Source organism: Puntigrus tetrazona, chromosome 4, assembly GCF_018831695.1.
Source record: "Puntigrus tetrazona isolate hp1 chromosome 4, ASM1883169v1, whole genome shotgun sequence".
Classification (NCBI taxonomy): domain Eukaryota; kingdom Metazoa; phylum Chordata; class Actinopteri; order Cypriniformes; family Cyprinidae; genus Puntigrus; species Puntigrus tetrazona.
This window is the reverse complement of record NC_056702.1, coordinates 3,139,733-3,159,732: the sequence shown is the minus strand read 5'-3', so window position 1 is coordinate 3,159,732 and position 20,000 is coordinate 3,139,733. Positions and strand designations below refer to the sequence as shown.

Sequence of the window (20,000 nt, the reverse complement as noted above, 5' to 3'; positions counted from 1 at the left end):
GAAGATTTTCCTTAATTTTCAAAATAGTCAAAAATTCATATTCCAGCTTTGATCGCCGGGCGCTAGGGGTGGCGCTGAACTAGTCGATTAGTTCTGGCGGGAGTCGACGTGCCAGGGCCGTGTCGACTGGTTGCGGATCGCATGACTTTAGCCGTGCGCGTTTGATGCAAAGTGACAGCGGGAGGAAAATTCCGGCGTGCGACTGAGAGTCATTAGTTTTATATAATAAATTGCAACGGACACGTTTATTTGGATTTACTCAAAAGTTCAAGGTGGTCGGAGTTTTACTGCTTGTAGTTAAAGCGCTTTAAAAAAGTATGAATTTACAGACGTCATTTCTCTGAAGGAGCTTTTACTGCCGGACGGCATCTCTTAAAAGCAACACCACCACAAACAGAACACTATGATAATGTTAATTGCAATTAATAAATGTAATAGCAATTCATTTATTTGTTTCACTAGATATGAGAAATGCCATTTAAAATCATTTTAATAACAATAAGGGACCATATTTTTTCCGATACAAATTAGTTTGTAAGAATGCAATCGATTCAGAATATTTTTACAAAATAATTATTATCGGTTTCCACAAAAAAGCACATATTGGAAAAAATGATAATAACACCAATTCAGCGTATTAGAATTATTTCTGGATGACCGTGTGAAACTGAAAACTCAGCTTTGAATCACAGAAATAAATAATATTTTATTACGCATTTTAAAAAAGAAAACTGCAATATTTAAATAGTAATGTTAATTCGCAATATTACTTTTTATTGTGTTTGTATGTTTATTAAAAAGAAATTGAGTAACCTTATTTTCGCACGATAAGAGGCCAGTTACTGCAATTAAAAAATACAATTTATAAGCATTATTTGTTTTCATTTTATTTTTTGTTTGCAACAACTTGCACTTCATTTGTTGTCCGTCACTGCTTTTATTTGCGCTTTTTATTTGCTTTTTTAATGTTACACATTGTAAACACACTGAAATTGAGTATGAGGGAAAGGGAGAGAGATGAGGAGGAGGAAGTGAAGATTAATTAGAAACTTCTGTACAACTTCTTTCCCCCAATTAAGTCGAAAGCAGAAAGGATCTCTCTCTCTCTCTCTCTCTCTCTCTCTCTCTCTCTCTCAGAATGTTAGGAGCTTAAGACTCTCGGCCTTTTGATGTAGGGTTTATCATTATTTTAACACAAGGCACTTATTAGCATGCGCCCGCTTAAGGCTCTGCTCTTTCTGTCTGTCTCTCTCTCTCTCTCTCTCTCTCTCTCTCTCTCTCTCTCTGTCTCTCTCTCTCTCTCTCTCTCTCTCTCTCTCTCTCTCGAATGAAGGACGGTAACAAACAATGTAAGAGGCTCTTTCTCAGCAAGAAGATCACAACTCAGGCCCGACACGCTCTGTTTAAGAGGCTTTCCTTGTGGTGCTAAGCCTGTTAGCCTTCTTCAACCCCTTAGCCGTCGAAAAGAAGAAGGGGGAAAAAGAAAAAAAAAAGCACACAGTCGTTCTGCGTTCTGAACCAGCCTTTAAAAGTGTAGCAAATTGGAAGCTCTTCATCCACGGGGGTGGTTGTGGGGTCAGCGAATGTTCGGGGTTTAGCCCAAACCCTCTGTGAATGCGCATGGGGACATCCTTCGACGAAATACTGGAATATGATACACGTCGTAATACATGTTGAAACGTTACGTGCGCGGTGAGTCATTGTTAATGAAGTAAAACTCTCAATTCTACCGATGTGAAAACTAAAAATGTACCAGTAAGCTTGGTTTCCGTCGATCACAAACCGCTGCATGGATTTTAAATCGCTGTTGTTAAAATGAAACAACAATGAGGACTCTCTTGGACTGCTGTGCGTTACAGTTCAAAAGTTTAGGGTTGGTAAGAGAAAGTCTCTTATGCTTACTAAGGCTGCGAGTGTGCCCCTGGAGCGCCACAGCAGTCTTAATTCACTTATATTTGTAGCAATAGCCAAAAATACATTGTATGGGTGTCTTTTAGGAGTTTGTTCCACGGTGATATTTCCTACGGTCAATAAATCTAAATTAATAATAATATGCATTGCTAAGAACAAATTTAAAGCTGGAATATTTCGATTTTTTGCACCCTCAGATTGCAAGTTTATTTAAACGGTTGCATCTCGGTCCTAACAAACCGTACAGCAATGGAAAGCTGTATTGTAAAGTTATGTCTCAGTTTTGGTTTGTGATCCATGGTCCCTTTTTCTTAAACGTACTACATTTTAAATTTACAATGACTATTGTCATAATTAAAATATTTTACAATTATAAAACATTATTTTTGATTTACTGAACATAGCAGCCATTACCTTCAGTGTCAAACGATTTTTCAGAACTCGTTCTAATATGTTGACTTGAGGCTCAAGACACATTTCCTATCGCCATCAATAGTGAAAATAGTTTGTTTAATGTTTTTGTAGAAACCCTGATACATTTTTTTAGGATTCTCTGATGAACGGCAAGTTCAAAACAAGAGGATTTATTTGAAACAGAAATCTTTTATAACATTATAAACGTCTTTAACTGTCACTTTAAATCATTTTAATGCATCCTCTCTGAATAAAAGTATTAATTTCCTTCGAAACGTAAAATCACGCCGACCCCAAACGTTCGAGCGGCACTGCAGTCCAACGCACATTGTACTTTGACGACAGTTTTATGTCGTCAAAGTGTCAAGTTTGTTCAGAAGTTAGCAGGCTGTTACTTCTAAGAAAAATAGAGTTGCTGGATCTGACGAAAGTTCACAAGGTTCGCGATATTGTGTCTCGATAAAAGAGTTTTGCAAGAACCTCAATGTCCCGGATTGCGTTTCGAAAGTTTGCAGACAAATTCCTTGAACGACGCTCAATATTGGGGTGTTTATTACATCTGGATGGGACGAAACTCTGACCGCAAAGTCAACAAACAGGTTTCATTTCTTTGGTGTCTTCTCAAGAACGGAATTAATGCGCAGTTGTTTCAAAATAAAATGCGGATGGCCTTATTTTTATTAGCCGTGACCCTAATTGGATTTAGTAACGCTAAAAATCCCAGACGTGGTAAAAAACAGGACATTTCATCCGTGAGACAAAGCGTCTCCGATGACCCTCTCGTGCCAAAGAGAGCTGCTCTCCATCAAGCCGTTCGACTGGAGTTTACATACTTGAGCGAGTTCTGCTCAACTGCGTCTTGTATTCCGCCCTCCTCGCATTAACAAATGTTATTTTCTGCAGCCTGTCCTGCAGTGAACTTGCGAAAGAATTCCCATCCAAACCGCTGTTTTCAATATTTAGTTCGGCCGCTTCCACTGCGGATCCGTCTGCCACCTTATCTGACAGTTGCAAATTAAATTATCGTTATTTTCCAGGCTGTTAAAGGGTAAGTGTTCGGTTAAACGCGAAACACTGAATATAAACAGAGGAGGAAAAAAAAAAAAAAAAAAAAGCGGGGCCGAATCTCTCGGCTGCCTCTGGAAGAGGTGTTTTGCTCGCATCCACGCAGGCAAACGGTGCCACTGAGAAGGCAGAGAGCTTCGCACTTGAACCGGAGCCGCTGGGAAAACAATCACAAAGCCAAACAGCTCCGAGAGAGTGAGAGAGAGAGAGAAAAAAAATGATGTTCAGACATTAAAGGAGAGTGCGAGAAAAAAAAGAAAGCAGGCCTCCTCCGAGAACGAATGCGTACTTCACAGGACATTGTGTATCTATTCATTTACTCGCTCGTATACACAGACACACACCGTCTAGGAAAGCACATTTTTGTACGTGCAAATGCAACCGTGTTGCTTGAATAAACTAAACGATGCAGTTTATTTAGAGGCCATGTTCCACGCGTCTGCTTGTGATGTCAGTCAAGGTTTTTAACATCAAAAACAGACAGAACGTTGTTTTGTTTACATTATATTTTCCACTCTCGCTGACCCTCGGAAATTAAATAGCCGCTCTTTGCTACTTGGGCCTTTATCTTTGGGAATTCTGCATGCAAATGAGCTCTGCTACGATTGGCTGGCATCTTAAGCGGCGCAAAAAAAAATCTTTTATCAAGAAAGGGCAAGCTTCTTATAATGAATTAGCATTTTTGTGTCAATGTGGAATGTCTTACGTTAACGAGCTGAGGGTTGTGACGCCGAAATTAAACATGAAATATATGTTGAAGAATAGTGGTGATCAAACAATTTCTGAAAGTCAGTGATTACTATCAAGTGACTGGATACCGACTTTCTTTAAAAAGATCTTCTTTTGTGTTCAACAGAAGAAAGACGTTCATACAGGTTTGCAACAACACTATAGTGAGTATATGATTTTCATTTTTCAGCCACCTCTGACATTTATCGTGCAGATACCTTTTAACATTTAGGACCAAACTTCCTCTCTCGGGTCACCTACAGTTTACGGACATGTAATTGGAAACTAGGTGATTCAGAAACACGCATGATTTCGGCATCGCAGCCATCAGCTCATTAACAGAAGACTTCCCATATTTACATAAGAATGTTAATTCATTCATTAGAAAAGTGCCAATTAGAAATTAGAAACAGGCGATTATACAAAAGCTCATTTGCATATAGAATTCTGCGAGATAAAAGCTTCTATAGGAGGATTCTGCAATGCAAAGGTGCCTAAAAACTCTAAATGAAACGCATGCTCCAGCGTTTCCTCGCTGGATGTAATCCTGCATGCTCTGTACAGTCTCTCGTTTTCCCGTGTTTGACCTGTGCGTTGAATAGTGTCCTGTTGAGAAGCCCCATGCATACCTTCATAGCACTGTCTCAATGTGTTATGGCCATTAGGAACAACTCTGGGGCAATACAGAGCGGCTCAGGCACTATAATGGAAACTAAATGTTTCTCTTTCTGCGGCTTGGGAGAGCACTTGACTTCAAAAAAAAAAAAAATTTAAAAAAGTTCATCGTGCCCCTGATGACTCCGAGAGGCTTTCAGACTCAAACTGTGAAGAGAAGCAAAGCGGTTGAGACAAATAGAAAAAAAAAAAAAAAAGACAAAAAAAAAAAACAAAAAAAAAACAAGAACGGGGGGAAAAAAGGCAATTATGTCAGGTCTTCACATTCACTGTAAAATCACTGTAAACTGTGTGCTTTTCTGGGATTTTTTTTTTTTTTTACAATTTAAATTTTAAATGTTATATTTATATATTTATATAATTTTTGCACACTTCTTTTTGCAAGCACTGTTGTAAACTAAACTATATATATATATATATATATATATATATATATATATATATATATATATATATATATATATATATATAAATAAATATAAATATCTCTATATTTATATCTATATATCTATATCTATATATATATATATCTGTATATATATATCTTGCAAAAAAAAGTGTGCAAAAAAGCATGAATCATTAAATCTGTTTTTAGAAAAAAAAAAAGGTTGTTATTTACAAGGTCCTTTAGGGTAAACAAGTACGCAAGAACTGCTTTATGACTATAATCTGTTTATATTTGGGGTAAATAGAGCTTTCTTACTTTTAACACAATTTGCTGTAATACAACATGGAAATATACAAAATAGTTTGTATAAAATTCATAAAAACCTTAATATATTATCCAATAATATTATATAATACCAAGGATTTGAACACATTTAGACATTGTTCAATGAATATAAATGAAAAAAAACCTAACAAATAAAACCATTTGACTTGAGCAACATCTGAAAGTCTGTATTAGAAAAGCAAAAGAAAAATCACAATTTACAACCTTAAAAGGTCTTCCCAGGTAAAGATTATCAGTCAACAGCCACTTCCTGCAAACAAGGAGCGTAATTCAAAGAAGTAGAGCTTTTAGCCATTCAAGCAAACATACTTGAGTTCTACTTTATAGCAAATGATCCATGTGCTTTTTTTGGGAAACGTGGTTGTAAAATAACATATGACACAAGTTACAGCGATCTTAGGAGCATGATTTGCAACATTATCCCTGGAATGTCCATTAGAGAGATACACAACTTCCCGTTTTCCCAATAAAGGTGAGCTCACGGTGGGTTCTGTGCACTCAGACTATCCCTAACTCAAGATTAATGAGGCTGCGGACGGGGGGCTTGTTTGCACAGCCTGTGATCTCAGCGCAGAAGAGCTGAAACTGATAGTCGGATGTGACCGCCGAAGCATTGCCTCATGGGACGGCCGGCTACAGACAATCCGTACCGGAAACTCAAAGAGCACGAGCTCGAGACATGTCAGCGATAGTTTGGACCTGGCACCGTTTGAGCGCAGATTTCTGTCAAAGGCTGTATATTGCGAAACGGAGTTCAAAGCTGCGCCCTAAATATCGACGATGAAAAGCGACGTCGGAGGGAACGGCGTAACCTACGGCTTCCTGTGCATCTGAGGTGGGTTCGAGGCAGAAGCAAACAGCTGTTGCATGGATATGAAAGATGCAGAACAGACGTATAAACCTTGGCGCCCGCTCTTAGCCTGAGGTTAACGGCCTGTGTGTGTCATTTCTGAGAACAGGAGACTCCGTCGCCATCACAAACACAACTTTTCCCTACTTTTAGAAATCATAAATTTACACAAAGGGATATTTGGTGAGGCCGGTCTCGCCGGAGCTCGTCAAACGTGGCGGAACAGTGCCACCTACGTTCAGGGGGAGGAAATGGCATTGGAGGGGCGCAGTGACGCAAAAGTTAGTTTTGTTTGCGACGTTTTATTTAATTTTAAATCGAGCAATTCTGCTGCCGTGTCTACGGTTTACCTTCTTCTGCAGCACGTTGACCTTGCGCTCCTTGACGTCGAGCATGTCTTTGAGGTCGTGGATTTCTCCGTTCAGCGTGCCCTTCTCCTCTGACATTTCCTGAATCTGCTTGCTCTTTTTATTAAGCGTGGCCTCCTTCTCCTCCAGACGTAAACGCAGAGCGTCGACCTGAAACGCACGGATGCATGAACTGACACTGTATTGCACATTAAAGCACTGTTCTTCATGACAATGTACAGGAACCCAGGCCGGTTAAGACGCATTAACCCTCAGCTAAACTCTGTGAATCGCACGCTGGCACTGGTAACGCTGGATTATGATAAAAAGTGTGATGATAGACTAACTACAGAATTAAAAGCACACACAAAGAAGCCATTCATGCTCAGGCAATTTCACGACAGACAAATAACACGTTTGATACAACAGTGCCCCCTAATGGTCAGACAGGGAAATACATCGTTGCAACACAAAAGATCAAAAAATGTTATCAATTATAATATAAAGCTTGTAAATAAATGATATATTTAGGGTATAAAACACATGAATTGTATTGTATTACATTCATTATGGTTAACTAGTTAGCTATAGTTAACTAGTAGTTTTGTTTTGTAGTAGTTCTGCTCTAGTTAATTGATTGGTGTGTTTGATGATCTATGAATTAATCTGATTTTTATGAATTCAGCTTAATATAATTCATGCAATAAATAAAGTTTAGAAAGAACAATTAAATCAAACAGTAGCTTAAACAAGAAAAACTGATATTGATCCTGATATCAAGGATATCTGCATGACTGTGGTAGTCCTTGTCGTGATAAAGTTAACATGGCTAACTAGATGAGCTCATGTCAGTAATGTGTCGAAGGCAAAGAGTATTACTTGGAACGGATGGGGGAAATAAACCCAGTTATGGCATACATACAGTGCATAAATAATGTCTCTTTTTATCCAACCATGCAATATCAAATCATTGCCATAACGTAACTCTTACCTCAGTCTGCAGGATGGCAGCACGCTGTTCTTTGGCAGTGAGAGACTCTTTGAGTACGTCGACGTGCTGTTTGCTGTCAGAAAACTGATTAGTGAGCGTCTCCAGTTTAGTCTGCAGGCCCAAGAGCTCAGTGTCCTTCCTGGAGAGATCCTGCTTCACCTGGTCAATCTGTCCAAGACAAACATCGGGTGTAAGTGAACTCCCCTTCAAAAACAATCTCGTCTAACAACCATAAAACAGAAGGAAATCTGCAGTCACAGGTGTCACATGGCAACAAAAACGTATCATTTTAAATGAGAACCCTGATTTAGGGTAATCTAAACGCATTAGACACTGCAAAAACAAAAAGCATTACCAGGTTAAGCATACAGCAATTCCTGCAAATAGAAAACTAGACGATGGATGCATTTGAATTAAGTACCAATTTAAAACCATTTGAACACGCAATAAAACAGACAAGTGGTCATCGCCAATATAAAGACAAACATCACAGTCTTGACATTCCCAGCATGCACTGGGGCAGCTAGAGCAGGTTAGCACGGCCTAAAGCTGTGACTCTACTGGCTGCCAGTCACCCTAGTGAAATCAGGCGTGCACAGGCACAGGAGATGGCCAGTTCGGAGTGATAGAGAGAAAGATAAAGCCTTGTGGACATTAGTGCTCTACTCCAACCGGCGCTACAAACGAGAGAGAGGGGGAAAAGAAAGCGAGACGGGTGAAAAGCACCGTGGGAGCCTAGTGTAGCGTCCGACCTTTTGGCACAGCATCGGAAGACTCTGCTTTCCTGATCAGAGAAACCCTGAGACTTCAGCCACCCACCGATACCGCTCTTGTGACGACGGGTGGCCGCCGATATGATCCGCCGATATTTTTATCGATTCCCTTCACCTGCCCTTTTTCAGTTTTGCCTCCCTTCATTGATCACGCTGTCACGTGTTGGGAGGGTTTGAGCTTTCCTTTTTAAGCTGAATAGGTATGAGAAACCTACAGTGCGCTGACTGACCGCTGGTCAGAATATTGACAGAACGCACCGATACAGAAAATGCGACTGATACGCACAGGCAGTGTTGTGATTGTTGGCAAAAACTAACGCTATTATTTATTTTCAGAAAGTTAATTAAATACGCAACATAAAATGTTAAGTAAAAGAGATAGGTAAATATATAAATGGACATAAAAATGACAGAAAAGCAATTGCAAAAAAGCAGAAAGGTGCATAAAACAATTACTAAAATTAAAATAAAAACAGAAAAATGTATGAATATATGCTAAAATAACACTGCCATTTTAAATATTTCATATATTTTTAATACACCTTTTTAATTTTTATATAGCTTTTTATTTTTAAATGTAACAACTGTTTTGGGAACAACTGATTAATTAAGATTAAAATTAGGGGTTGTGAAAGTTTTCCTAAATATTCTGAACCGCAACCACAAAAAAATGTAGTTTATTTTGCTCAACAAATTGTCTGCACTGTTTTTTACGATACTTGAGGACATGAAGGGGCACACGGATTCATTTTATTTAATTTTTTTAATTACATGTTTTTCCCCCCAGTATCATTTGGATTTCTTTTTTTCCTTTTACAAAAAAAAACAGGTGAGCAGAAACCATTAATAATGTGAAACTTATTAAAACCTAATAATAAATAAATTATAAATTCACCTTGCCCTTCAAATCAGACATTTAAACAGCGAAGCTCTTGCAGAAAGAAAAAAAAAAGCGGCTTTAGCTAAAGTGGCAGTCAGTCAGCAGGCTAAGAGTGAATCTCTATCTGGGGTCTGAGCGGGCGAGATGCTCTCTCTGGTGAGGGAAGCAGAGCTGTGCTTTTTTTAAGCCGGTTCTCTGGGTTTCTTACAGAAGAGACCTCTTGCTGGAGCTCAGCCGCCCGCTTTTTCAGCTCCTCGCCCTGCGCTTCGCTCTGCGCCAGTTCGTCCTTCAGTTGCTCTACCTGTCAGGAGAGGGCGCTGTTACTGCAACAACCACCAATCACCAGCTTGCATGCACTCCCTGCGTCCAACCGCGATCACGTGACGGCATCAGAACCCGAACCAATCAGCATTTACCACACAGGCCATGCGGTTATGCCAATTAGCCGCAATTAAAGTGCCTCTGTTATGGATTGCTGAAAATGACCTTTACAAACGTCCAGCAAAGTTTGAAATCTGAAACTTGTTTAAAGTGATAGTCTCTAAAAGAAAAAGTTGACTCATTGAAATGAGACAATTTTTAAAACTATTTCCAAGCTGTTTCACGTTGAGATCAACCAATAACAGGGGCACTTTAAATATCAGTCAAAATGGGAAACCGTTTTTAAAAACTATACGGAAAGATTATTGAAGAAAAATTTTTTAATAGAGAATTAAAATAAAATGTATAATTAATATTAAAAAAAAAAAAAAAATATATATATATATATATATATATATATATATATATATATATATATATATATATATATATATATATATATATATATATTGTTATAATAAACAAAAATAGAATATAAAAGCAAATTTTTTTTAAAATGCAAATGCGAAACATGCAACAGGTCAAAAAAATAAATGAAATAAATGGGATAAAAGGACATTTTATGCTGCTTTATCGAGCTGCAATACACACCATACCATAACACTAGTGTTAAGAGTAAATATTAGCAACACCACATGGCGCCTGGTAATATTCAACCCTAGCAAAGAGTCAGCAATAATAAAAGTGTGCTCAAATAACTCGTGACCTGCACAGGTTGAGAAAACACTGTAACAAAACAGCTGTAGTTCCCATGAGCCGCAGGTTCTACCTTGTTCTTCATGAACTTGGAGTGACTGCGGTAGACCTCCATCTGTTTCATCTCCTCCTCTCTCTCCTCTGTGCTGAGAGCCCCGTTCGACTTGAGCATCTGTATCTCGTCCTCCAGGTCCCTCAGACTGCGCTCCAGAGAACTGATCTTGGAGTCCTGCAGAGATCACAGGCATGTTTGAGGAGGATTTTCACAGCAATGCCATAGAACAGACATTTTTTTCATTCAGCGAAACGTTCTTCTAAAAAGAACTTTTATGCGATGAAAAGGTGCTATGGATTTCTTTAGAGAACCTATAGAAGACAATAAAGAAATTTGACGGAATAGCCGATAACTCGTAAAAGGCATATTTTGAAATTCAAATGTATTTTGCCTAAACAAATTAATAACACAAAATTCAAAATGCTGGATTTAGAAAGTGGAACTTTATAATGTAGAGTATGAAAAATGGATATTGACATTGAACAATGTGATCAAATTTTCAGTGTTTTTAAAGTTAAAATAAATAAAATATTAATAAACAATATGGTGCAGCTATACAGAGTTTTTTTTGTTTGGTTGGTTTTTTTGATGTTTCATGAAGAATCTCATGGCTCCATTTTTTTTTTAATCAAAAATACAATAAAACACTTTAGTGATGACATGATTCTTCAGAACAAAAATCTAATATGCGGTATTAATCATTTCTTTTTATTATCAGTATTGATAACAGTTGTGCTGCTTGAATGTTTTGTAGAAACCATTATGCATTTCTTTCAGGACTCTTTGATGAACAAAAAGTTCAAAAGAAAAGGATTTATCTAAAACCATTTGCAGTACTATTGAAAAAATAAGCGTAGTAATAAACAGTAGTGCACTGACACAATACAACACCTTCAGGAATATGTTATAACTGACTTAATATAATTTTATATGAAACAATATGTAATTACATTCAACTGAATCATTTGATACAATGCACTTATTGCTTACAAACATGTTTTTACATTCCACTCGTATTTTTTAAAATGCATGCAGGTAAATGCATAGGTATCTAATTGCTGTATTTATAAGTACACTGTTATGTATTACCCATAAAACCACCCTTAATCATATTCATACCACCAAACCTGTCTCTAACCTTACCGATGTCCCTCAACAGCAGCCAAGTGTTGAGCAATTCAATATGAATACAATAAGTAACATTGTATTTATTTTTTTAGGGCCACCTAATATAAAGTGGGACCTTATTTTTTAATGCAACTATTGCTTACTTAGAAACGACATACAGGTTTGGGACAAACACACACACTTGCCTTCATCTCGATGACAGTCTGCAGGGCCTTGGTTTTGGCGGATTCTGGAGCTCCCTCAAATCGTCGGTGGAGATCCTGAGGAGAAAACACGAGACGAGGATCGTGAGGTGAAACCAGAGGATAATACCAGCTTCCTCTGCCGGCAGCCATCGACTGATGCGGATCCATACCACCCCACATTACGTCCAGCTCAAACGCTGATAGCAAAATAATAACCCAGACTTCTAATTTACACGGCCAGAATATAAACTCGGCACACCGAGATCACCGCATCCGAAGCAGAAGAGGAGCTTTCAGTCCTCCGGTTTTGAGTGTTTATGCACGACTGAGTCCCTTATGAAAGAGATAATGTACCGAGCAACTTACAAATAGAACGAATGCAGCGTCCGTCAAAACACAAAGAGACGCAGCAGCCAGCCTGCACTGGAAACATATGGAAAGCAGAGCTTCAGAGCCGCAGGGAACGTAACTGTTGAGAGTCGCTGTTGTACGACGATCACATCTAACAGAGCTACAATATTACTGTCTGTTCCCAGGACGTTACGGCATCAAAATAGCTCGAATCGAAATAAAACGTTTGTGCCACGCTTACTTATAAACATGCGTTTTGGGGCCGTTTCCCCACCGTACCTTTGAGAGTTATGTATATGTAAATGAAGAGCGTTGCCGAATATAGAAGAGGCACTGAAATATCTGGGTGGTTTGCAGCGTGAATGTTACAGTATGTCTTTTTAATGCACCAAACGCTTTTAAAAAGAAAGAAAGTGGGGGGAAAATCCAGTTTTTCCATGACATGGCCATTTTTACTAACAGTTCCAGTAAGCCGTTGGCAAAGGAAGAATTTTAAATCACCAGATTAAAAGAAGGGCTATTAGTTTCGTTCTCTGAAGTCCGACTGGAGGCCCCAATAAATAACCTGAAACGCTCTTCTGATCTCAGTCCAAATCATTAGTTTAGCCCAGACTTCACCTGTAATGCTCCAATCACGCACCACAGCAGATAGTGCAAAAAAAAGGCATTCAATTCACAGAGACAACAGCGCTACAACTATAAGGAGAATGCATTACATTGATCAAAACTGACAGTAAAAAAATATATGATTTTAAATGAATGCTGGTATTTTGAACTTTCCATATACCAACGAATTCAGAAAAAGAATTGCAGTTTCCACAAAATATTATGCAGCAAAACCGTTATCAAAATTTATAATAAAAATAAATGTTTTTTTGAACACCATACAAGCATACAAGAATGATTTTTGAAAAATGTGAGCTTTACCACCATCTATTTATCTATGTCTATCTATCTATCTATCTATCTATCTATCTAGATAGATAGATAGATAGATAGATAGATAGATAGATAGATAGATAGATAGATAGATAGATAGATAGATAGATAGATAGATAGATAGATAGATCCCATGATAACCAAGCAAAATTAACGGTTACTAAGTTCCTTGAGAAATCATTCTAAAAAAATTTAATGGTAACAATATTCCCTTTCAAGGTTTCTTTTATCCATTCCTTTCAAAGCCCTGTATACTGAGCCATATTATCGCCTACCACTAGATGACACCGTTGCCACAGTCCTGCTTTCGTCTGCTGGCTGTCTCCGAGGATGCCTGACAAAAATACAAAGAGGGAAAGGCAGACAGAACTCCTTTGAAAACTACACAACATCCTTCTGACAGCACCGCATGTCTTTCTAATAAAAACAGCACATAAGCACTGAAACGGTAGCTTACTTCATCGAGGACATTAACTTGCATCATAACTTATTAGCAACTGGCAACATCTTAGGTATGACCATATTTCTGTCAACAAATCACGAATGCGTTATCTTACTTCTAAATCAAAAACTGCTGCAATAAAAGCCTATCAGAAATTCACAAGTGAAGCTAATTCTCCTCCGAGTTGAGTATTACAAACTAAACAACTCTATTACGTAACAGAACTGACTGGCAATTTCAGTTGAACTTGAATAAACTTCACTCCTTGCGATGAACTCCTAAACTTAATGTGATGAATGTGTCTCCCGCCACATTAAGAGTTGTTGCACTCCGCAACATCTGCGTCTCTTTTCATCAATGTTCTTTTCAGTCTCCCGTTTCTATAGCAACAAATGTTCAATGCCTTCAATTTGTAACAGGTTTCCCTCTCTCTCGCTCTCTCTCTCGGTAAGCTTGCCCGTCTGGAGCGGTTCAAAATGACTAATCTAGAGCCCTCGATTCATCATCTTCATAATTGGGAGTCTTGGCGAAAACATTTCAGTGCGAATCATCTCTGGATAAATGACCAAGTGCTGTCAGCCATCGTTCCCAGAGCACCTGTTTGGTTCTGATACTCAATCCACGGCAGCCATTTACATGTTGCTAAGTTGACACATTTAATGTTAGCGAACAGCAGATGTGTGCAAAAAGTGAAATTGATGAAAATACAAAATGCACCACTTTGTATGAAAAAAGAAAGTGGTTTTGAAATAGGAAATTGCATTACCAAGGAAATTATTTTAGCTGGCGCCTTACTCTAGTAGGCAGTGTCGAGTGTCATATCACAGAAGTTAAGACAGTATTTCATCATTACAACTTATTTTAATCTTCATGAAAGCCATATTTGTGACGGAAGTATTAAATGTCTATTATATTATATATATTTGGAAAGAAATGTGTGCATTTGTATAGAAGCCCGTTTCCATCACTGAATCAAAAATACAAATTCAAAGACAAATGCAAGTTTACATCGGAGGAAAAAAAACAAAAAAACATTACCAGTTTATAAAGTCAGTATTAATAGAATTTTAAAATTCAGTTTGTTTTTTTCCCCCCTCGGGATTGTTGAGTTTATATCTTGCAATTTTCAGAATTGGACTTTATAACTCACAACTTCTGGGAAAACAGAATTGTGAAAAAAAAAATTTTCAGAAAAAGTTGCAATTACCTTCTTTTTTTTTTTATTCCAGATGTGGAAACAGGTTTGCAACAGGAAAATGCTTCGAAATCAATTAATAATAAAATCAGTTGAGTTTTGGTGTCGCTCACTGGCTTTTTTGGTATTTGGAAGTTAAAAAACAAAGTTTGGAAAAAAAGGATTTAACAATAATACAGTTGTTAATAAAAAATGTTCAGTTTGTGCTTCATAAGAGCCAAGAGTATTAATTTTGTGTTTCTTGATATGCTTTTTTATTTAAAAAAATGGCAAGCCACTAATTTTTTTTTTTTTTTTTTTTTTTAAATCAACGAACAGTTTCAGCTACGAATATTCAGTAACGCTTTACTCTAAAACCTTAACGTATAATGCATTATAAATGTAGCTTTCATGAATTAATGATATCTTGTAATGCACCGTTTAATTGTGACCGCAGTCAATACATTATAACACTTCATTCTAACAATTTATTGTTAGACTATTCATTTTAAATTTGTTTATAATTATTTATGGCAAAATGCAATGCATTACAAAAGCATATTATGAATAATTACTCATTAATAATGCATTAAACAAATCTTAGTCTCTTCTTTACTGTTCTACCCGAGAAAGTAGTCAAAATTTTAAATAGGTTAGAAGGTGCATAAGTGTTGTTTGTTGTAGCACTCTCACCTCCCTCAGCAAGACCATTTCCTTCTCCCTCTGCTCCAAAAGGCTTTCCAGGTGATGGATATGCATCTCGGCATCAGCCAGCCTCCGCGTCCGCTCGTGGTCCTCCTCGCTGGCCTTGGCAGAGAGCCCTTTGCTCTGCAACATCTCCAGGAGCTTCTTGATGGACTCGTCTCGAGCGCAGAGCGTCTGTTTCTGCGTGTCGATGCGCAGCTCCATCTCCTCCAGAGTCTTCCTCAGGAGGAACAGCTCCTTGGCCTGCCGCTCATGCTCACCGTGCAGCCGCTGGAAGTTCTCCTCGGTCAGCTCGGCGGTCAGGGGCTCTCCGGGACGAACGCTGGGGTCCTGCTGGAACAGCTGGTTCAGATCTCTCTGGATCCGCAGCTCGTCCTGGAGTGCCTGGATGGTCATCTGGAGATGCTGCAGATAAAAACCAATGAAATAGAGATAAATTAAATAACGCTAGCTCGCAACACACTAGCGATGCTAAAATTCTAGCTATATCTGCCAAAGTTAATCTGATAGAACATGTAAAACAAATAATAAAAAATAAAGCAAATGAATAAACACAAACATAAAAACTGCACCAAAGATGTTAATAGCAAAATAAAAAATAAATAACAACAAATTAAAAATGAAAATAAATAAACACAAAAATAAGAATGAATTAATAAATATATATAGAAAGTATATAAAATTATAAATATAAGATTATATAAAATTAAGAAAATAAATACAACCTAAACAAGTCAACAAAACATAACTCAATATTTAATAATAAACTACAAATAAGTGACAACAAAGTAAGAGCATACATGAATGAATGGATGCTATTAAAGACTGTTTTGGATAATGCCAGGCTAAGATACTTTCATCCACACGCACAATGAATATAAACGATCATATTTAAACTTCTCTAAAACCTTGTGTAACTTCTCCAGGGGCTTCATTCAAACCACTACATCAGCTGTCCAGATCTACTCGGGACACTGAATCTCTGGGGGTTTGAGCGTTTTTTCCGACCTCTAAAGACAGACGTCTATTACTTCCACCTGGAGCAGCTCTCCAGAGACCCCGGGGTAAACACAGGCCACGCTCTCCGACCGCACTGAACAACACGTCCCAGAGGAGAGGGGTTCATGCAATCCGTCCACCTCACAGAGGAGCGGAAAAGCAGTTAGCAGAGTGACGCTGGAACAAGGAGAAACTAAAAGGAGGTGTTCAGGAAGGCCAGAGGGCATGAATATGTCTGCAGGCATCACCATGGTTACGAGCACTTTTTTCCCCTTACGCTGCAGGAAAATGTTACTGGCAAAAATATGCATTCAGGTGTAATAAGATCAATTCAGTCATATACAATGACAATGATGGTAGGATTCGTATTTTTCTGCATGTTTCAATCTGATTTCCCCACGAAGACAGCAAACTTCATGGCCTTGAAACGGAAAGCGCTTCCTTGTTAGCATGATTATCCAATATATATACACTAAAAGAGGACTGCATGTGTTTTGGCTTGACCCTAGGACACAAAGACTGTAACTCGAGATCGTAAAACAGGCACTTCGGACATACCTTACACCTTATTCACACAATAAACTAACAGTCTAATAAAAAAAGTGAGATGTATTCGTCAGTAAGAGGTTCTGAATTATACATACGCATATACAGAAAGAGACACTGATGGCTGTGTTACTCTGTAAATATTGACTTCATATTCTCAACAGTTTCTAATGGCACCACAGAGACAGGACTCTACATTATTCATTAGTCTCCTCTGGCTGCTGTGTGCATGTGTGTGCGTTTGCAAAAGAAAGAGACCGAAAGAAGAGGGGGTAGAAACAATGAAGAAAGATATAAAGCATTTATATATGTATTCAGCCATGTTTTTGAATTGAAGCAACTAATATTTACGAATTTATTTACGAATTAAATAAAGTGTAGTTGTATATGGACACGGACTTTACATGTCGCACGATCTAACTATTTGTACATTTAAAAGAATAATTATTTGTAAATGAACATTAAAATGAATAAATAATATTTATAAACAAATTAAAATATAAAAATAAAGTTATAATACTGACTTTTTATAATTCTAACATTATTATTGTAAATGTTTGCATTTATTTTTATTTAAATAAAATATAGAAATTAAATAATTGACAAATGAACAAACAATATTTATTAAAACATTTTATGTTTTATATATTTTACATTTAAGATTAATACATTATATTTTTTGTCACACAATAAACTATTAAAATGTACAAAATCAATGAAATACACTAGAGTACTAATTTTAATAATGTCACTTTGTTTTGAACTTTAATTTATGTCCCTCGACAAGCTTTTTAACTGAAAACAGAGAGAAAAAAAAAAGTTAATTTAAAACAAAATGAACTTCAACTGCTGTAAGCATAGTTTTTAATTTTCATGACATTTAATATTGTTTTTAGGGGCATTTTTCCAAACAGACCTGTTTAAAACTTATCTTGATTTCGTGAAGCCCTACATGAAACATGATTCAAAAAGAGATTTATGCATTACTTGTGAAGTCCCATCAAGTTTCATCCAGCCTTTAACTCAAAATGAAGGGAAATAAAACCTCTGACAACACAAAGCAGGGATCTAACACCTTTTAGATCTTCAGTTTGATCATTTCATTCAAAAAAGAATACCTAAAAGGCTAACAAGCACGGTCAGGCTCTGAGGCAGAAGGTGTCAGAGGCATGATGGGAAAGCAGGCACATAGACAATACAGAGGTGAAAAGGGCAGGCCCATTGGACCAAATTGCAAACAGGCCACCATGCAGTGAAGGCTCTTACAAGAACCACCGCAACGGCAATGAAGTTATCATCAGGCCTGCAGGCTGATATGGCGATATAACATTAAAATGGCAATCAACTAAAACATGAGCAGTCTGAACATCTCCTACGGGCCTGTAAATGTTGAGCAGACACCGATCAGACGCATACATCAGATCAAGTAATATCAACAAACCATTTAACAGAGTATGCAGTGGTTTGGATTTCTCTCACATGCATTGATAGCAGTCAGACATTCTCCGTGTCTTTTCTTTCCACTCAGTATATCGCCCTCACGCCACATCACACATCCTGTTTGGTGGAAAGGTTTGTCCCATGTCTTGTCCCGTCTCTAATCTCCACTCCTACACCATCACTCCACCCTAAAGATAGGGCACTGGGATTGACATTTCCTGCAGACATTCGGCTCAAAGAGGCCCCCTGCTTTACCACATCCACCCTCAATCACAATATACTTCATCCATTAGTTTACCGCTACATGATATTTCTGCAATTATGTCATTTTCATCAAAGGAATATATCACTTGCTCATCAACGGATCCTCTGCAGTGAATGGGTGCCGTCGGTAAGAGTCCAAACAGCTGATAAAAATCCATACAGCTACAGTCAATCGATTAATGCCTTTTGAAACTAAATCAAATGCATCAGATTTTAACTTCAACACATTTCCGCTTTCTCTAAAAAACAAAAATAAACTGAACTAATCTAATCTGAAGAGAAATATGCAAGTACCGTTTATAAACACAAACAGTCCAAAAACAGATACGTCACGCAATTTTGACGAGAAAGGACAACGGGGGATGTACTTTTTCCACTGGAGGTAGCGTTATTACTATTGACTTGTATTTTGACTCTACTTCCCCTTCCCTTTTCCAGCTCGAGAGTCTCACACAAGACGGACCGCACAGAACACACACACACACAGTCCTGACAGCATGACAGACAGCTGTGCTCACATACTACTGTTACAGGTCCATCGCCTGAGGACGAGCCTCTGAGTGATAACTCGCACAAAAAGCTATCGGTCAGCCTCAGGCAAAAGACTCAGGACTGCTTAAAACACACCGTAGTGGAGAGCCGGGAAAAAAAATAGCTTGCCAGGCAGGACAAGACAGCCAAAGGGGATTGATTCTAGAGCTAAAATAAGAAACCATTCCTACCAAGTAGCAAGGTAGAGACGAGCGCTCTGCTGTGATAAAACCGGCTGGACACGAACACCTAAACCATCACACACTTGTAGAAAAAAGCTTTAGAAAAGCTGTAACTGGAGCAGTAACCTTCAAAAGCTATAACTAGAACTTCTTTACCCCTGAAGGATGCAAATTAATACTAAGATGGTACATTTTATTACCTTTTGAATGGGTACCATCACAGTGAAAGCTTTTGTTCCCATTTTCCAGCAAATGTACATCTCCCTAAGCATTCTGCTAACTATTGGTACTTATGTAAGAGAATAAAGCCAATTCTCACTTTTCTTTTTTAGAATTGCGACTTTCATTTTTAGAAAAAAGCTTGTTTTTCCACCAAGGAATAGAAAAGTAACTGCAACTATTAGTCTCACTATATTTTTTTTTTTTTGCAATTGTCAGTTTATATGCAAAATTCCTAACTTTCGGAAGTCTCACATTTATGGGTTTAGCTGCAATTTATTTGTTTTTAAAAAGTTTTGGAAAACGTAAGCTTGCACAGTAGTTAGCGTTCCCATTCATCTCCCTGGAAGCTGCAGCAGATGCTAACAGGGCCTTTCTGCAACCCTCCCACTTTC

The 20,000-nt window shown here is 37.8% G+C and overlaps 1 protein-coding gene across 16 annotated transcripts in view; it reads right to left on the bottom strand.

Annotated features, from left to right (window-relative positions):
• Nucleotides 1–20,000, bottom strand: part of erc1b (ELKS/RAB6-interacting/CAST family member 1b) — a 187,244-nt gene that overhangs the window by 147,026 nt on the left and 20,218 nt on the right. For 8 of the 16 annotated variants that reach the window (XR_006250571.1, XM_043236260.1, XM_043236258.1 and 5 more), the window contains 6 exons: nucleotides 15,413–15,829; nucleotides 11,814–11,888; nucleotides 10,519–10,674; nucleotides 9,577–9,669; nucleotides 7,716–7,883; nucleotides 6,728–6,895 (listed from right to left, as the gene is read on the bottom strand). Coding sequence is in view for 15 of the 16 variants with exons in the window: in XM_043236260.1 (XP_043092195.1) it covers nucleotides 6,728–6,895; nucleotides 7,716–7,883; nucleotides 9,577–9,669; nucleotides 10,519–10,674; nucleotides 11,814–11,888; nucleotides 15,413–15,829 (1,077 nt within the window). In the remaining variant the exon portion in view is untranslated. The remainder of the gene's footprint in view (nucleotides 1–6,727; nucleotides 6,896–7,715; nucleotides 7,884–9,576; nucleotides 9,670–10,518; nucleotides 10,675–11,813; nucleotides 11,889–15,412; nucleotides 15,830–20,000) is intronic. The other 8 variants (XM_043236259.1, XM_043236254.1, XM_043236261.1 and 5 more) reach the window with 2 other exon arrangements.